The sequence below is a fragment of the Theropithecus gelada genome, chromosome 12 (genome assembly GCF_003255815.1).
Source record: "Theropithecus gelada isolate Dixy chromosome 12, Tgel_1.0, whole genome shotgun sequence".
NCBI classification, from domain to species: Eukaryota; Metazoa; Chordata; class Mammalia; order Primates; family Cercopithecidae; genus Theropithecus; species Theropithecus gelada.
This window is the reverse complement of record NC_037680.1, coordinates 81,845,336-81,864,690: the sequence shown is the minus strand read 5'-3', so window position 1 is coordinate 81,864,690 and position 19,355 is coordinate 81,845,336. Positions and strand designations below refer to the sequence as shown.

The 19,355-nt window shown below is 36.5% G+C and overlaps 1 protein-coding gene across 4 annotated transcripts in view; it reads right to left on the bottom strand.

Moving 5' to 3' along the window:
• Positions 1–19,355, bottom strand: part of PARD3B (par-3 family cell polarity regulator beta) — a 1,097,854-nt gene that overhangs the window by 504,238 nt on the left and 574,261 nt on the right. For all 4 annotated transcript variants that reach the window (XM_025404986.1, XM_025404990.1, XM_025404989.1 and 1 more), the window contains exons 6-10: positions 16,035–16,121; positions 10,606–10,731; positions 7,683–8,041; positions 5,202–5,341; positions 3,931–4,059 (exon numbers count right to left, since the gene is read on the bottom strand). In XM_025404986.1, coding sequence (XP_025260771.1) covers positions 3,931–4,059; positions 5,202–5,341; positions 7,683–8,041; positions 10,606–10,731; positions 16,035–16,121 — 841 coding nt within the window. The remainder of the gene's footprint in view (positions 1–3,930; positions 4,060–5,201; positions 5,342–7,682; positions 8,042–10,605; positions 10,732–16,034; positions 16,122–19,355) is intronic.

The following is a 19,355-nucleotide window of genomic DNA, read 5'->3' as shown; positions in this document are numbered from 1 at the left end:
AAGTAGGAAGTGCTGTCCTTCCTTCATCCTGCCAGATTTTCAATGGAAAGTCAAGTGTGTACATCAATCATGATAAGGAAGAAGAGACCAAAGTGATATCATCTTGAAGTTTTTGAAAGGAAAACACAAAGATGTGTCACATAACACACTTCTTTATTTTGCCCTTTCAAACAGGCCAGTGCATGCCACACTATGAAGTAATTCCCACTGAAATAGCCCAGCACGTGCCAAACATCACATCTCTTTAAACTTCCTGCAAGGTTCTTGCCTCTTGGCATTCGAGGCAGGGATTTGGGCTGGAAAAAGAGTGCCTTTCCTTATTTCTTCAATACGAAGACTGTGGGTCCACACGACTTGGGTGCTTATACACCTCAAAGGCCCTTGCTTTGCTATCGTGATAAAGAAAATTCCACATTATTTGGATGGTTGACTGTCAACTATATTTGAGAGTCTAGATATTTGCTAGAAAGTTCTAAAGGAATGAATATTAAGCATATACCCTCTAAATTTAGTATAGAACTAGAAACAATGAGAAGAAATAATTTGCTTGCACTCATAATCTCACAGTTGCACAGTTAACTTAATACGCTCCCTGGTGGACTTGGCCTATGTCATTCTGGGATAGAAATCAAATTTCACTAAATTCCATTAAATGAGAGTAAAATAATACATACAGCTGCCTCCCTTATCAATTTGATTGGTTATAAAAATGCTTGTAATTCAGTATTTTGGATCCCAGAATACATTATGAAATAATAAAAAATAAAACAATCATTGTTCAAAAATAGTGGTTAATTCCAGGCAAGCCTGCACAAATCTATCTACCCTGTAATATATCTAGAGTATAGAATTGTATTTACACTACTACAGAAGTGGTCTTTTATTAGAAAAAAAATTATAGCTAGCATATTTTCAGAACTTACGATTAGTCAGAAACTATGCTACGAGCTTTGTCTGTATTATCTCATTTAATCTTCACAACAATTCTCACAATATAGATGAGGAAACAGCCTCTGAGTCATGTTCCAAACTGATCTACATCACACAGCTAGTAAGTGGTAGATACAGAAGTTGAATTCTGGGATTTGAACTCCAGAGACCATGTTAAATGTTATTCCAGTTGCTAACGTAAGATGTAATTGTCTTTGATGGGGAATGAATTCAGAGTTTTAAACTGGGATAAATCAGCATCCCTTACCTGGGGGAGGGGCAAAGCTTCTAGGAAGAAGGTATTAACTGTGGGGTTAAAAATTCTAGAGGTCATATGGGAGAAGGGTATAAGGAACTACTAGACAGAAACTGCAGGCTCAAGGGTTTAAGTTCCCAGTTGGAGTTCTGTTGTTGGGTTCTTCTGCATGCTAAGTGGCTAGCTGAAATATTTCTGTTTTTATGCAGGGTTTTATTTCTTTCAGGACTACAGTTCAATGGAATACACAGTCAAAACTTCTTTCTTTGCTCTCCTATCTCAGAAACAAGCACATAGTTCCACTGAGAATTTTGGAGAGTTTTTATTTCTAGCAACCTAAATATCAGACAAGAAATGAAATGGCTTCTTGCTGTGCATACACACACTGCCCCCTTTTTTATTGTTTCTTTTCACTTTGACCCTTGTAGAGAAAGATCGAGGTCTTTGGATAAATAACAGATTGAAAGAAAAATCCATCTGTATTTTAGAAAAAAAAAATCCAGACTCCAAGTTTCTGCATAATTTCTCTAGTAAGTATGAGGAGATGAGACAAACATTCAGGATTCTACCTTTCAAACGGTTGGGTATGGAGGAGTCAAGTAGAGGAATGGAATTGGGGACTGTATCTGCATGACTCTGATGACTTTTTTTTTCTTATTTTCCCTATTTTATTACGGATCTCCCCAGAGTATACAATAAGGAAAGGGAAAAAATGGGTAAGATGATGGGAAAGAGAAGGAAAGGGAGAAAGAAAATTCCATGCCAAGGAAACTTGGAGGTAAGTGATCCTTTTGGCAGGTATTAAGGAGCATTAATATATAAGACAGGTGATTTGACAAGGTTGTAGACTCAAACATAAATATAAATATATGTAACAGAACGGTAGGATCAGAGAGACAACTTAGAGCTTGTGTAGTCTTATTTAACCTCAATCAGGAAACTTTTTCTAGAGCATCTTAGACAGCTGGCGAGGCAAGCTCTGTTTAAATATTCTATCTAACCCATTTCCTTCTTGGACAGGTCCATTAAAGTTCTCATAACATTATCCTCTTCCAACCATTTGTTTTGGAACAAGCTCAATGAGGGCAGGGAGTGAGTCTTAACTATTTTTGTATCCGCAGAACCTCCAACTTTGTACACAGCAGATGCTTAGTAAGTGGTTGAGTTAATGCATACGTTGATTAATGAGTACAGACTGTCTGAAGAAACAGATTAGGTCTACCTTCCAATCCATACAATAACTCTTTACATATCTGATAATAATTGTCCTGTCTCCTAATATTTTTCTTCTTCAAGTGAAATATCATCAGTTCTGTCAACTAATCCTTACTGTTCTGATAACCTAACTCTGGGAACCTACATGTGCCTTTGTCAATTCTTACACAGATTCAAAGGACATAACAAGGAATAAATACGAGTCCTTTTATCACATTTGTTTCTATTTGTTATTAGCTATAAAATCCCTTTTGAATTTTCTTTTTTTTTTTTTTTTGAGACAGAGTCTTGTTCTGTTGCCCAGGCTGGAGTGCACTGGCGCAATCTTGGCTCACTGCAACCTCTGCTTCCCAGGTTCAAGTGATTCTCCTGTCTCAGTCTCCTAAGTAGCTGGGACTACAGGCACATGCCACCGTGCCCGGCTACTTTTTGTATTTTTTAGTAGAGATGGGGTTTCACCATATTGGTCAGGTTTCGAACTCCTGACCTCAGGTGATCCACCTGTCTCGACCTCCCAAAGTGCTGGGATTACAGGTGTGAGCCACTGCACCTGGCCCCCTTTTGAATTTTCTATAGCCTTCTTAAAAGCACAATTTCAATAAAATAAATAATATGTATTTATTGTAAAAAAAGAAAATGAAAACCTCTCATAACTGATATCCCAGATGTATCTTCTTCTAGTTGTTAACAAGTTTTAAAATGTAATTTGATGATACTGCACACATAATTTTATATCCTACTTTTAAATAAAGTATTCGATTATGAACATTTCTCATGCTATCATCAATTTTTTACAGAAACCATTTTAAGTACTTCTATATTTCACTGGCAAGCTATCTAGTTATTTATCTAACCAATGCCTTATGGTTATACAGGACCCAATATATCACTACAATAGATAGGACTTTAGGGGAAAAAATCAATGTACATGAATTTTTTCCACATCTTTGATCATCAGTTTAGGACAGATTACTTGAAGTCTAGTTACTAGGTCTAAGGGTATACATTTTTAATAAGGCTTTTGAACTCATCTTTCTCAAGATGTCAATCCCAGCCCTCAAGAATAGGTTAAATACCCTTGTTTTATGTTATCATGGCACTCTGCATCTTCCCTTCATAATCTTCATCGCCATTTTGAACACCTGGCTATCTTTTTATTTCCTGTTAGACTGTAAACTTCATTAAAGTAGGTCCACAAATTATTTTGCTGACTGTGTTTTGCCTAGGGCTTAGCACACATCACATATTCAATATATATTTTATTGAATTAGTGGCATACTGTTGGATCATTGCTTATTGCTGAAGGTGTTTGAATCTGTGCCCTGGAAGCACTGCTTACATATACCCACTGGCTGTGTCAATGTCCTAAAAGTGTGATACCCCAAATGGGGTAAAATACCCTGAGTGTGATTCAACTTTGGTTATGAATGAAGTCTGTGACTTAGAACTCGTTTCTCAGCTATAATGAGTTCATTGAGTGTATTAAGCTTGGCATTAAAAATTCAGTGAGATTGAGATCTGAACATTACCAACTCTCGGGGCAGAAAATGTCCTTCTTGGCGGGCAATGACCAGCGATGCTGTCTCCCCCTGCTTGGTGCTCCTGAGCATGGCCACAAGCTCTTCCTGGGTTCTTCCGGTGACATCTCTCCCATTTACCTAATGAATAAAATCATATAAGCAGCCACAATCACAGTACTTGTTATCTCCTTCTACACTACATAGTTTTGAAAACAAGAAGCAAATGGGCTCCCATACTTGAGGAAGCTCTGAAAAGATAAAAACTAAATACGTGGGCAAAAACCAACAATGTTTCCCATAATGCATCATCATTATGATGCTGGATGAACTCAGAATCAGTAATTAATATCAGCAGTTTTTCCTAAGACATCAGATTTTTATGTGGGGAAACTGGACTGATAGATACCAGAAAATGATTCTGCTTAAAGTAGAAGGCAGATTTCAAAGGCTTACTTAGTGCCATTTTCTGCCTAATTCAACAAGCAGAGCGAACCATGATCACAAGGTAAATTTCTCTGCAAATACGAATCTAGCGATAGAATCCTGCAGTTTTTAAATGTATTTAGAAAATTATAGTCACCAGATTATCATAGATTACTGGAAATTCTAATTTGGAGCTACATTAGTCATTTGGTGCATCTTCTTTCATGATCTAGAACAATATGAAAAGCAAAAGTGTTGCTTCTAATGAAGATGATTGCTTCAAAGGTAAATGGACAATATATAATTATCAAGACAATAATGTCCTCAGACAAAAATAAATGAAAACAAACAGCCACCCTCTTGCTTTTGGTATCCCAAACATATCTCTCTGCAAAATCCCTTACAGCTGTTTTCATTGCTATCCTAGCACAGATGATAGAGATACGGACAAAGCACAGAATGACCTGAGATACTCTGGCTTGTCCTGGCCAAGTTTGAAAAGACTATTATAAAGACTTTTTCACTTTTCAGCCCTAAATGAATACATGTTGAATTCTTAGATTCAATCCAAATTTCACAGGGACCTAAGAGGTAGAAGTAAGAGAGGTAAGATCAGAAATGGTTTTCATTATCATTTGGCCCCATATCACTGACCTTACTAGGGATTTACAAAGTTAGACTCCTCATTAACCAGTTCTATACTTAAAGTTCTTATCTTGTCTATAAGTAATAATTTTTAATATATATTAGGCTCAAAATAAAAATATTAATATATTTACATATATTTCAATGCAATTAAATGGCATTATTTAAATGCCAAGAAATATTTTCATACAACTATTAATTCCAATTCTTACCTCCAAAATTCTGTCCCCTGATTGTAGGCGGCCATCTTTTATTGCTGCTCCCTTTGGTAAAATGTTTTTTACAAAAATGGGACCAGGACCATGTATGGAAGAGTCTCTGGTAACCACAGTGAAACCAAGTCCTTCAGGGCCTAGCGTATAAGAACAGGAAAATGTATAGTCATCTGAGTAATATTATATTCAATTTTACAGTAAGATCTACCTAATTTAGACTAATATAGAATCAGCAAAATATTTACATTCTGAGACATTTGGGTTTCAAATGCAGATTATAGTTCCTGACAGGCCATGACGGTATCAAAGTGAACTTAGGGCCCAATCCAGATGTGTAACACTTTGGCTTATTCAGGTTCTAGAAGAAATGCACATGTTATCCAGATGCCCAGGAGATTGATTTCTCAATAAACCATAACCTGACTTCATACTTTCTGAGAAGCAAAAGGCCATTTGACTTAAGTTCTGTTAGCCTCTTAAATGAGCTGGACAACCTGTGGCTGAGCCCTCTACTTGTGGCTCAATTCCCCGTACTGCTGCATCCCACTGTCTGGTCAGCAAGCATCTTGCTGCTCCTGTCCTGTCCTCTTGCATCTCCAATTTCTCCCTTCTCATGTATTTTTTACTCAGTCTAAAGGTATGCTCAGATTTCTCTACCCTGAAGGATCCTTACTTCCATCTTACTGCTTCTTCCAGCTTCCATCACCAGTGAGCTACCCATGACCATCTCCGTTGGTCTAGCTTTGATGATTCCCACCATTTTCTTGAAATTGACTCTCTCTTTGGTTTTCATGTCTTTATTTTCTGATTATTTTCCTATCTTTGATCACATCACATCCATCATTCTCTCTAAATCTTAGCCATTATCCTGCCATGAAGCCATAGATGTTCCCCAAGGATCTGTCCTGGACCAATTTGTCCCCTAGACTCCCTGCCTTGGCCAGCTCCTGCATCCAAATATATCTTCCAGTGAAACAGACCTACATCTTTATGGCTCTAATGTCTGTTTCTGATGTCAGCTTCCTAGAAGTCATCATGCACATTTCAAACTTCACTACGTACCTCCCTCTCCAATCCAGATTCTGACCTTTTCAAATATCCTCATCTACTTAAAATTCTAATTTCTAGCAATGACATCTCCATTATGCAACTTGATCTGGCTGAAAAACTTCAGCAATCACTGTAATTCTTCTCTTTTTTCCTTCCTACAACCAGTCATTTATTAAGGCATGCCTAGTATGTTTCCACCTTTAGACAGATGCAATGCACCCTTTACTTAACCTTTGTTGTTTGGCCTTGTCTTCAGTGTATCTTTTTGCTGTCAGATTAATCTTGCTAAAGTACAGATGTGATGTCGTATCTTTCATTTTTGCATTCAAGGCTTTGTAATACATTTTTAAGGTGATTCTGTGTCTGATTCATTTTTCTATACCCAAAGCACCCAAATCTGTGTCTTCCACATAGCTGGATCATTTGAACAAAAAATACAACTGAGGCATTTAAATAAAAAAACTGATTGATAAGTACACTGAAGTATTTTTATATGTACTAGTCAATGCATTTTATTCCCAGAATAGAATTCTTATAGGTGAATGAAGTTTTGATCAGAGAATCTTTCCAGAATTGTTTTCATATCCTAATTAAAGATACATTATTTGTTTCCGAAAGACTTTTATAGTTTTTCTAAAACTACCTTGTGACCATAAATTCTCTATTAATTCAGACAAGAATCTATAAGATCTTGGTTTCTTTTGAACTGTCCTGAAAAACACAGAATTTCAGAAGGTTGCAATGGGGGAAGGGAATATCAAGCAGAGGTTACAAAATGAACAAAAGCACAGAAGCGCATGAATGCTTATGTATGTGTGTATAATACTGCATAAATATGCATGTACACACATGATCTCTTCTCACTGATCTGTGCTTGAAATGGATAGAAAACTTGAAAAAGATGAATAAAGGAAAGATTGTACATGCTTTTGAAATTAGGTATGTTTTAAATAAATGTTTGCGATGTTGAATCAGAGAAATTAGTAAACATTACCTATTTGCTTTCTGAGGAGTAAAATTTGTTGTTATAAGACTGTCTTAGAAAAACAATACGCTTTTTGGACATGGCCTAAAGGATGCTTCAAGAATCACTAATTGTGCTCTGAAAAGGGACAACTGAATTTTCGTGCCTATTTAGTGTTAAGTTGTAATACAATATTGCTCTGTTGATATCAGGTTTGCAATGATCCTTTCCACTCCCCAAAATGTCTTTATTATTTTCCTCTTTAAAATAATCTATAAGCTCTGAAGAAAAGAATAAAAAAGTACAATTTCAAGAAATTTAAGTTACCTAAGTATACACTGAAATCTATTCTTTGATACAATTAAATGAAGGGAGAATTAACTAAATTAGCCTTAATGCATTTCTCTTAACCAATTTTACATGTTACAATAATAGAATGCTATTAGGCATAATTTAATAATTACCTTTCTTTAGGTCAATCTTAATTTTCTTTGCATTTTTCTTGCTGCCAAATCCCATGAGAGGGGAGAGTGAGGGAGAGGATGGTTTTCCTCCTAGCCTTGGTACTCGCGGACTCTTGTTTTGTTGCAGGCAAGTTGATGCATCTGTTTCAGGACTTTCAGCTCCTGTGAGATTTGCTGTCTTTAGTCCCGATTTTCCATGGACAGGAGGCAGCGCTTTGGTTTTCAAAACGCCATCATTGTTACCAAAAATGTTAAGAGGTCCAATGACTGATTTTTCATACTGTTCACGGTTTTGCGGAGGAAGCACGTGGAGGAGCACGCTTGGGGATTTCATTGCCTGTCGGAAGACATCCTGAGCCCTGGAAAGAGAGTTGATAAATGTATGATGACCCTGCTTTGAGGTGCAGCATCTTCTAAAATACCCCAGCAGGATGGCAACCAAGAGCAACACAGTGGATAATCATAGGAGACATGATCAATATTCCTAACAGAATGACCTTGCCAACTACATACTAGTTACCACTTACTACTTGCCCACTCAGTGCCCCTGCACCGAGTTATACATGCATTATTACCATGCATCCTTCTCTAATTTAACAAGCATGTTAGGTAAGTATAACTAGCTTTCATTTCACAGACATGGAAGTTGAGGCTCAGAGAGATGAAATAATTTGTCCAATGACCCACAGCTTTTACACGTTTCTAAAGATGAAAATCTAACCAGAAGTGATTACCACAGTGAATATAAAAAACAAAATAATTTGATATTTTGGACCAGATCATTAGTTAGGTTTCTTTTAGGACATCCTTCTAAAGTACAGATCTTTTCTAACATGGGTTGTGTTACACAAGTTCAAGTTTGACACCCATGTTTGCTCATGAAGACATTTTGGCAGGTGCCTTGCCTGTGCCTAAATGTCTCAGTGGAATCTCAATCCAACATGCACCCTTCCTGTTAGTCTCACATAGAGCAACTATGTTTTCCACTTTTATGACTTAGCACTTTGTGTTCTTCCTCAAACTTCTTATAACATTTTCTCCCCTTCTTCCTCATGCCTCTAGATGCCCTGTGCCCAGTTCAAATGACTACTTTTCCCAGTCTTTCTTGCCCAGAAGATATAAATGAAGGCATTAAAGGAAAGCTCTTTAGAAGAGGCTGATTCAGTAGAGAGATAAAAACTTTCATTGTTCTCCTGTTTCTCTTCCTTATTTCCTGAAACTCAGAGGTGACTGAGGCAACTCAGCAGCCATCTTGTGCCCATTTTTCCACTGAACGATAGTAGCCACATGGCAAGATGAAAGCAGAAAATGGAAGCCGCCTGACCCGCTGATAGCTGTGCAGCTGCCGCAGTAACTATGGAGTGCGAGTGCCCTCTTCCACGCTTGCTTGTTGTTAGGAAAAATTAATGTTAATCTTGTTTCAGCTACTCTTATTTCAGGTCTCTGTTCCTAGCAGCCATAGCACATAATAACTAATCATAACCCCGACTGCAATCTGATTCCTCAAACTCTATCCCGTAACCCCCTTTCTGAAGTGCTTAATTCCGCAAATTGTTAGAGGAGAAGGAAGATTTCCCATAGGCCACCTAACTCCTGTGGTCAGTTCCCCTGTTGTTTTTGCTAGCATAGGAATCAGTTTCTACTCCATACTAACTCTATACAAAATTTTTATGAGTCTCACTTTCCACCTCTATAAAATAGAAGTAATGACTGCTTTGCATAATTATCAAGTCCTTGTGAAAAAGCACAGTAGTATATTAAAAGATTATTACTAATAATAATTATAGTTTTGCCTATCATTATTTTAACACAATAGATTCTTCTAAGGTCTCACTTCTTTTCATACTTAGCAGCCAGTACCCACTCTTCCTCTACCCACAACCACTCATCTTTGTCCACATGCACACATACAATATTGACAACTAATGCCCAGAGAGAAGATGTATTAGGAGCTGTTTTGGTCAGAAACAAGAGGGTGGTGATGATTCCCAAGGATTATTAGTACTTAGTCCTTTGGTCCAGAATCCCACTGCAATGCCAACATACATTAAAAAAATATGCATCAGATTACTATACACTCTAATTCATGGGTACAGGAAGCCATTCCCTTAACATTTTCACATGCAGAGAGATGATTTCTTGAGCGAGACAGTATTTTTTAATTTATTTATTCATTTTGAAGATGGAGTCTTTCCCTGTTGCCTAGGGTGGAGTGCAAAGGCACAATCTCAGCTCACTGCAACCTCCGTCTCCCAGGTTCCAGCGATTATCCTGCCTCAGCCTCCTGAGTAGCTGGGATTACAGGTGCGTACCACCAAGCCTGCCTAATTTTTTTTTGCATGTTTAGTAGAGATGGGGTTTTATCATTTTGGCCAGGCTGGTCTTGATCTCCTGACCTCATGATCCACCCACCTCGACCCCCCAAAGTGCTGGGATTACAGGTGTGAGTCACTGCACCTGGCCAAGAGATAGTATTTTAATTTTATTTTTTTCTGTTTGTTTCTATGATTCAGTGAGTCCTCAGACATCTCTCACAGATTTTTTAGCTTAAGGAAGACTGCTGACACAAAGTAAGTTAATTAATAAGCTGAACTAACAGTCTGTGAAAAGAGCCATTAAATACCAGTTTAACTGACCCATAGCGCAAGAAAAACAAACCCGTTGAACGACGCCCCAGTAAAGACAGCCAGGCAGGAAGGCTTGTGATATTCTGTAGTTTAGCATTCTCAGACCTGCCAGAGACATGTGTGGGCCACCTTTGAGTAGGCTAAAACATTAGAAGCATTTGAAAATGGATGTCCTGGATCGTTCAAAGGGAAGTGACTAGAAATTCTACCTACTATTTTGATCATAATGAGTTCAGTAATGATTATAACCATGCTAGGGATCAATAGAGTAAATAAAACAATGAAAAAATGCTTACTGAGCAAACGTTTTGTCTACGAGATCCACACTGTTGATTTTTACAATACATTCATTTTCGTGAAATAGTCCCTCCCGCTTGGACCTGCTGTTTTCTTCTATGCCTCGGATGAAGAGTCCTAGAATCCTAAATGCAAAATTTAGATTGAAACATAATTACTGAATAATAAATGCTAATTATTTCTCCACTTGCAACTGTTCAGAAATACTATTGATTTCTATTTACAAAAGAAATTATACTTCATATTCAGGCAACTGTTTGTTATTTTAATCCCTAATCCAAAAAAGCCAAAACTCACTACAGGACAAAAAGCCCTTCTAGATAAATATGCATAAGTACTAACATCAATCTGAGACTTCATTTCTCATGCTTGCAGTAAACTTATTGAAAGGCTAGTTTAGTGGAGTTGACACCAAAGACTTGTGGTTTGGAGAAGGGCATCAAACCTGACTATAATAAGTAAGTCTGAGTTAGTGCCAACACAGCAACGTGATGTTTTGCAGTGGGAGAGCATTAGGGTATTCACAGTAATTGTTTTGCATTCTTACTACCTATTCTAATAATTTGCATTTTAAGAAGTAAACAAACATTTAAGCTCAGATCATATTACTCAGTTTAGAAGGAAGCTGGATCCCATTTGTTGGTGCTACCAAATCAAGTATGTGTTGGGCGTTTTCTGTGTGCTCAGGATGGAGGAGTCTGAGACAAAGCTGTAGGGCCAGGACCAGGTAACTTCAGTATACATTTGGGGTACAGCTGAAGTCCAAAAACTAAAGACATTAACAAGCCTAGAGTCTTCAAAAATATGAGAGCTAACTAGATGGGAGACCAGTGCCACACACAAAGGCTTTGAACAGTCAATGAATTTAATCTGATGGACCTGGAGGGGGGCATCCAGTAGCCCCTGCTTCCAAACAGGGCAGCGACATGATGAAGGCAGGCTTTGGGAAGAGTTGTCTGAAATTTCAACCAAGAAGAGGCTAAATTAGAGAGGATACAAAGGGGCTTCCGGATTTTTGTGGTTGTAGCTTAGAATCAGGAGGGGGTTGGAAGAGAAGGAAAGAAGGAAGAGAACTATAGCCATAAGAATTAAAATTGTGTGTGCGTGTGTGTACATTCGTACACAATTCTGTTATATACATAAACCAAAACTAAACCAAAAACCATAAGAAATGGAACTTATACGTATTTTCATTATTTCTCATTTGTGGGATTTCCCTTCTCTTTGTGATATGACAGGGCTTAGCTGTGTCCCAGAGTAAGAAAGGTAGATATGTCCTGCAAGAGGAGTCTGCTAGGTTTGGAGAAACTGTGATCTATGCTTTATCAATCCTCTTGTTTTTCTACTTTGTCACTCTCTTTTGTATAAAAACCATGTGTGCTATTACAAAATACCTTCACATTAAATTTCAAATCTAAATAAAACATGAGCACATTTTATGTGTAAATAACAGGGTCAGCCATAGAAAAGGGCAATCTATAATGCAAGTATCAGAGAAAGCAGTCCTTCTGTTTGGAGTGGCCACGGAGTTGAGCCTCTGCCCCCTTAATGAGCTCCCATCTTCTCAAGACCTCAACAGGCATAGCAGTGATATTTGGGTCTCTACTTCGAAAATGTTAAATGAATACAGCATGCTGCTGCAGGAGAGAGAACAGCAAGCAGTCACGCCATCTATTGCAGGGAAGGCTCAGGGTTATAGGAACAAGTGTGCGGTGGGGTCTTGTGGTTCATTTCCTAGTTCTAGTAGGTTAGCAAATTAATCATATTCTGTGTTACTTTAATCTTGAAACACAGTATTAAAAATGGAACTATTTGACACATTAAAATAATAGATAAAAATTGTGTTGTTTTTTTTTTCCCCTAAATTAAACAGCATCCTAAGAGTCCACATTTTGGATTTCTGTTAGGGTGGATTCACAATAACTTGATCCATTAGGAGGCTCACATGTGGTTATACACTTGTTTATGTAAGTGATATTTTTTTTTAACAAGCATTCAAGTCTTCCTTTAATTTAATTCAGTACATCATCAGTCATGTAATGTTACTCCCTAGGATTTAATTTCACATTTTGGGAGATGAATTAATTCTTTCGGGCCACTGGGTTGCAATTTAGCTGGCATATTACAGCTGGAGTATGCTATGTGAACCTCACTGATCTAAATAATCTAACTTTCCATGAAAAATTTATTGACAGAATAAGCCCAACTGTAAAACCCATGTGTCAGAGGTAATTTCGGTATAATGTAAAACTGACTGATTTTATTAGTTTGGTCCCTGGCAACAAACCACTTCTGCCCTCTCTGCTCCATGGAAGGGATAGATTCCCTCCAGTTTGATTTCATCCAGACCACTATGAGAAGGCTCAGAAAACAATACCTCATTATCCTCTTTGCCCTAAACTGGTGGGCTGTGGTAGCTGTCTCATTTGGGACCAAGACTCACAGAATTCAAAGATTAATGCTGTCAAGAAGTTATAGGCTGAGACTAACCAGTTAATTTGCATTAATGAGCAGTGATAAAGGATGCTGAAATCCACAGCCTCACAGAACTAGAGGGGTAACAATTCTTTTTGCTCTTCTAATCATCATTTAGGCACCAACATCTTCTCCTTGCCCCTTTCCTGTTCTTTCCCCAATGTCACACAGCCTGTGACTTCACCAGCTTAGTATTTTTGTTTGAATATCTCTTCGCACAGTCTTTATTAGCTTTCATTCAGCCCTTGTTCTCTCTCCTGTTTAGCTGTCTTCCCTATGAAACTGAGGCCTATTATGCTATCTGTACTGAAACAAATTAATTTATGTTTTTAATTCACAAAAAAACACATTGATTTTTAAAATATGAATAAAATTAAGTTGTGTTTTAGTTGCAAGAACTTTGGAGTTTTTTTGTTTGTTTTGTTTTTACTGGGAAAGCCAATGGCCCTCAATACAAGCAGCATTCAGCATCCCTCTGCGATGCTATCTAATGGATTCATTGAGGCTTTATCTAGTAGAGCAGCCACCATAATTTACTTAGGATGATCTAACTTAGATTAGGTTTCTTATTCAACAACAGGTGTGGCAACAGTTTTCTAAAAGAAAAAAAAAATAGGAGGCAAAGTCAATTACAGTAATCTTAGTAAAAAATTAAATGTAAATTCCAATTTAAAATAATGGCACAAACCAATAAATGGAAGGAAATTAAGAGCAAAGTATAGCACTATGACCTTAACGAAGCCCCTGTGCTCACACAGTGAAACCATATGGCATTATGAAGTCAGACACTTGTCTGACATGCTCTATACGCAGTTTCATCTAGACACATGGGTTGAGTTAAGTATGCTGTTTCAGCCTGTACTCATTACTTCTTAACTTTTATTGGCTCATGTCTCCACTTCCATAGCATTTTTAATGTTTTTTAATTAAATTTCCTTTCTATAATACTGGTGGATAGCAAAAAAAATAATAGAACTATTTCACCAAGTTACTGAACAGTTAACCATGAACTTATAATAAAACTGCATTTCTGAATCAGGCTTTTTGGTTTTAGCCAAAATAATCATCATACTGATGATTTACACATTCATACATTATGTGGTTTACAAGGAACTTTCACATTTTTAATGTTATTTAATCACCATAACCTTGATGTAAAGTAGGTACTCAAAAGAGGCAAGTTTAGGGGACTTGATCAAGGTTATAAAAAAGAACAGTGGGATTCAAATCCAATAGTTCTGAAACCACGTCCAGTACTCTTTCTTCTATTCTACAAGGTTTGTGCTAGGAATCAGAACCAGGAAGGGGGAGGGAGGGAATCAATAAAGCTTAGTGTATTTCCCTCGTTTGAAGTGAGAGAATGTGATTTCTGAGCTATAGGATCAGCTTGTTTTCTGAACTATTGAAAATGAAGTATAGCGACTGTCACACTGTATATTTTCTCATTTTTGGAAATTGGGAAGATCTTGTGTTCTATCCCAGCATCATTAAACTAAAGAGCCTGGTCATTTAACAGCTCTGGTAGTTCACAAAGCTCTGTTAGTATACTTCTGCCAAAAGTTATTAGAATTTCTCATGACAACCGAGTAAATATTCACCCTATCTATCAAAAACAACCTCAGTTTGTCCTATGCCATAACCCATAACATTTATAAACACACTTATTAGCACATACAGGAAACGAGACAATAAGAGCTGCTAGCTTTTTGGTTCATTTCTTTTTGGGAACATTCATTCCAGTGAGAGCTTGGCATCAGATGTCATTTGCAAAAAAAAAAAAAAAGGTGATGACTTCGCAATTACAGGTAGCAGATGGCTACCTGCTCAATGTGATGCCAACCCAAATACCATGACTAAATCTGTTCTTTTTGCTATAGGGCAGACTGAATTGGATAAATATTCAGAATCACTAAATTAATACTATATAACCTTTGGGAAAATTTTATTTCTTGAAAGAACAATGAAGTGAGAAGTTAGGGGAGCTGGATTTTGTGTGACCTTGGGAAATCAACTGACTTGTCTCATCTGTGAGATCCTAAACTAAAATAAGGAATCCCCCCTTTTCAATGATGTTTTTAAGAAAATAAATTCAGTAAATTAACTGCAATCATGTCACGTTGGTGAAAAACTGATTTTAAGTTTCTGACAACCCTTGTCAATATCAGTCTAGTGCTAAATGTGGTCGTTTTATTACAAAGTGACATAATATTTAAAACAAGTTCAGTACAATTGTTTTAACAGGGCTATTATGAACTCTGAGGCACATACTTTAATTTCCATCAAGAGAACAGTCTTTAAATCCAGTTAGACAGATGTAAATTTCAAGAAGTGTTGATTCAATCTACAATGCCATTTTTACCAGTGTGGATTTAGCAACATAATGTGTTAAAAATTCCAAAAAGATGTGGTAAATTATTTTTAATTGACTAAATTATATTTTAGGAAAATACAGCATGATGACACGTTGCTTCTGTAAAGCCATCATACATACACAGCATCAGATACAGCTACTTAAAATGTTAGAATATTTATTATTCTAAATGCTACATACTTGAGGAATAACAGGATATACCAATTTAGAATTATTATACTCACTTGTTGAAGCATATTCTGGAATATAAAAAAAATTCAGTTGCAACATTTGTCTAACAATATGTTAATATCTTTGCCAAGAATCTGTTTACTATATGTCACTGACAAGGATACTTTAAGGAAGTATTTCATAATTAATTGTAAATGGAGAAACTGTGGCTGATTTTTTCCCCCATTACATCCTAAAGTCAATTATTGTCTTTTGTTTCCAACACTTAAGTGGCCAACAAAAGTATGTCTTGAGGTATCCATTTGAATAACAGAATTCACATTTAATCTCCTTCTGAAAAATATTTGGGAAAAGGAGCTCAAATCAGGGTTTTCATTAGCACGAGCTTCTAGAATGAGAAAAACATCTTACCTTCCACTCAGAGATGAAAAGAAGGGCACTACATGTATTCCCAATGGGCCTCCTTCCCCAGAAATCTCCACTGTTCTTGTCATATCACTGGGACAGAAAAAAACAAGAGCACAAATGAGTGTCTCCTAAAAAACAGAGAAGGCACATCTAAAACACGCACGCACACACACACACACACACACACACACACACCCCACTCAGATTATATCAACTAATATAACTTCAACAGCAGAGACTAAGTCAAAAGAATACATAATTTATTGGTATGTTCAGATGATCCAGAAAACAAAATGTTTAAAAGGCTCTCTGATTTCTTATTTTTACTCCTAGAAGAGGAACAAATGGAAATGACTACCTACAAAAATACCTTCCTACTTAACTTAATCTGCATAAGTCAACATATTTTAAAAGAGGTACACAAAAATTAAAATTTTCCCCATTGAAACACACTTGAAAATTACTGTACAGATCATACAAAACACAGAAGAAAGCACATTGATGCTTCAGCATAAAGTAGGCTTCTTCTCTGGAACAGAGGAAAAATGAAATAAAATACTTATTAGAGAAAGCACAGAATTACATGTTATAATGGCTGTGAAGCCACAGTTGGTAATACATATGGGCATGTTCAAAGCAATATAAATCAAAACTCAAACTTGCTTTTCAATAAAACATCAGTTATATTCAAGAGAATAATTCCAAATTTTCACCTCCTATATTTTTTTAAAGGTAGAAAAAGAGGTTGCAAAGCCTGAAGAAAATGTATTATAGAAAGAAATAGAAAACCTGACCTGCCTAACCTACCCCAGATTAAGGAAAGGATGAACTAGAAACATTAATAGATTGTGTGTATGACTGAAATATGGAAGGCACTGGGAGCTTTTGAGTAATAAAGAGTAGAACTACCAAGTTTTCATAAAGATGAAAAATAATAACTGTGAATGATTACTGGTTCCTTTAATCCCAGGGAGAAAATATAATTGTCAGAAGAAAATAATAAAGTTGAAGCAAACATCCACGTTATGGAAATTGTAAGCAGGTCTCCATTGTTTCCTATTTACATGAAAATGACCTGAAACTAGATGTCAAATTAAGAGCTACAGCTGCTACAAATGCTTTCTGCTCCAACATGAAAACGGTGAAATTTTGGCTTCTTGCTGGAAAGCTGAGAACAGCATTAAGCAAAATGTATAATGAATTCACTCTGCATGAAGTATTCCCTAAATTATCAGTAATCTAAAATAAATACATTAAATATATTCTCATCAGTGGATTAGGTTGATTTTTAATGTGTTTTCTTTGCAAGCCTATTATCATTAAGAAATGCAAAAAAGAGCATACCAGTTTTCAGCATTTATGGAATATGATGAAATTTCAAATCTGATAATAAATTTCAAATGAGTTTTACCCAGATATTGCTGATATATGTAAAACTTGCTCAGTCAAGCAGATTATGTCAGAGGCTTGGAATAAAAGCTAAAAACAAAACAAATCTTAGAGTGATAATACAGTATTAAATGATTCATCTCCATATATGTGAGGATATGAACATTCATATAAATATGTGTATATGGTGGTATATATAGGTATGCATTACAAGGTCTGAATATAAAATGCTTGGTTGACAGAGAAAGTTGAATGGCTTTCAATAGACAAAAAGCAATAAGTTTTATATAATAACAGAATTTATAGTGCATTTTTAGGTATTTGAGGAAGACTAAACCAAAAGCATTTGCACTCTAGGTTTATAATACTGCTTTTAAAGACTTTTATAAACAGAGATTCAAATTTTGCTTAGCACTGAAAATTATTGCCCTTACCTTTATAACATATTTTTATAGTTTTGCACCGAAAGCACAACACAAATCTTTCCTAATAAATGTATCAAGTATCCACATGCTGAGAGATAGCATCCATATGTAATATACAGAGGCGTTTGGAATGTGTTTAGTCTGTTATAGACTTTAAGTTTTCAGCTGAAGAATTTTTAGCATACCTTTCATGAATTCTCATTTTTTTTCTATTTCACAAATATTTCTTTACTCCCACTCAAAATCCCTTCTATAAGATTAATAAATTATATGTATCATACTGATACCTACTCTTTAGCAATCATTAATAATGTGTTTTTACATTCACTTAAGAAAGTCAAACATATTTAAGTAGCCAATCTTTTAAAAAAAACATAAAAAATTTGTGAGAATGGAGTTTTAAAAGTTGACTTTATTTTATTAGAGTCTCCTTTCAATATCTCAAAATAAAGTTTTTATTCTACCATCACACACAATAGTTGCAATTTTGTAGCTAGAATTGTTCTGATAACTTGTAAATTATTATCACAAAAATAGTACTATCCCAGAAAAAAAGCCTAAAAGACTTTCGATTTTGTTTACTGTAATATATAAGCACTTACAGAAAGTTAGATCTGTTTAATAAAGATAAGTAATATAATTTTACATAGACCATGTCTCATCATGTTCTCTATAAAATGTTACCCATTATTTGTTTCAAGATGAAAAGGAGAACATTTGAAAAATAATGCTCCATCGACCAGTTCACATATTTTTATTTATTTTAAAAGAGAAAACAACCCGCAGTGCTAGAAATACTTGATGGAGTTCTGTTCCATAGAGATCTCTATATATACAGTCTTCATGGAAGAGAAACATAGCAAGTAGGACTGGACACATTTATATGACTACATATCTCATAAAGTGAGATTATACAAAGACATGAAAATAGGCTACTAATGCTCTTTGTTTAGATAAACTCTAGAGTAGAATTCAGGGACTGGTGAACAGGAAATGTGCACATTTATGTTTTAGAGGACACTATAGTAGCTAGAAAATAAGCTAGAAGGTTGATTTAAAATGGAAAATATGAGCGCACCCAAGATGGCCGAATAGGAACAGCTCCAGCCTCCAGCTCCCAGTGTGAGTGACACAGAAGATGAGTGACGTCTGCATTTTCAACAGAGGTACTTGGTTCATCTCACTGGGGCATGTCGGAAGTTGGCGCTGGTCCGCAGGTGCAGCCCGACCAGCAAGAGCTGAAGCAGGGAGAGGCATCACCTCACCTGGGAAGCGCAGTGGGAAGGGAATTCCTTTTCCTAGCCAAAGGAAATTGAGACACACAACACCTGGATAATCAGGTAACTCCCACCCTAATACTGTGCTTTACCAAGGGTCTTAGCAAACGGCACAAAAGGAGATTATATCCCACACCTGGCCCAGAGGGTCCCACGCCCACGGAGCCTCCCTCATCACTAGCACAGCAGTCTGAGATCTAACTGCAAGGTGGCAGCGACGCTGGGGGAGGGGC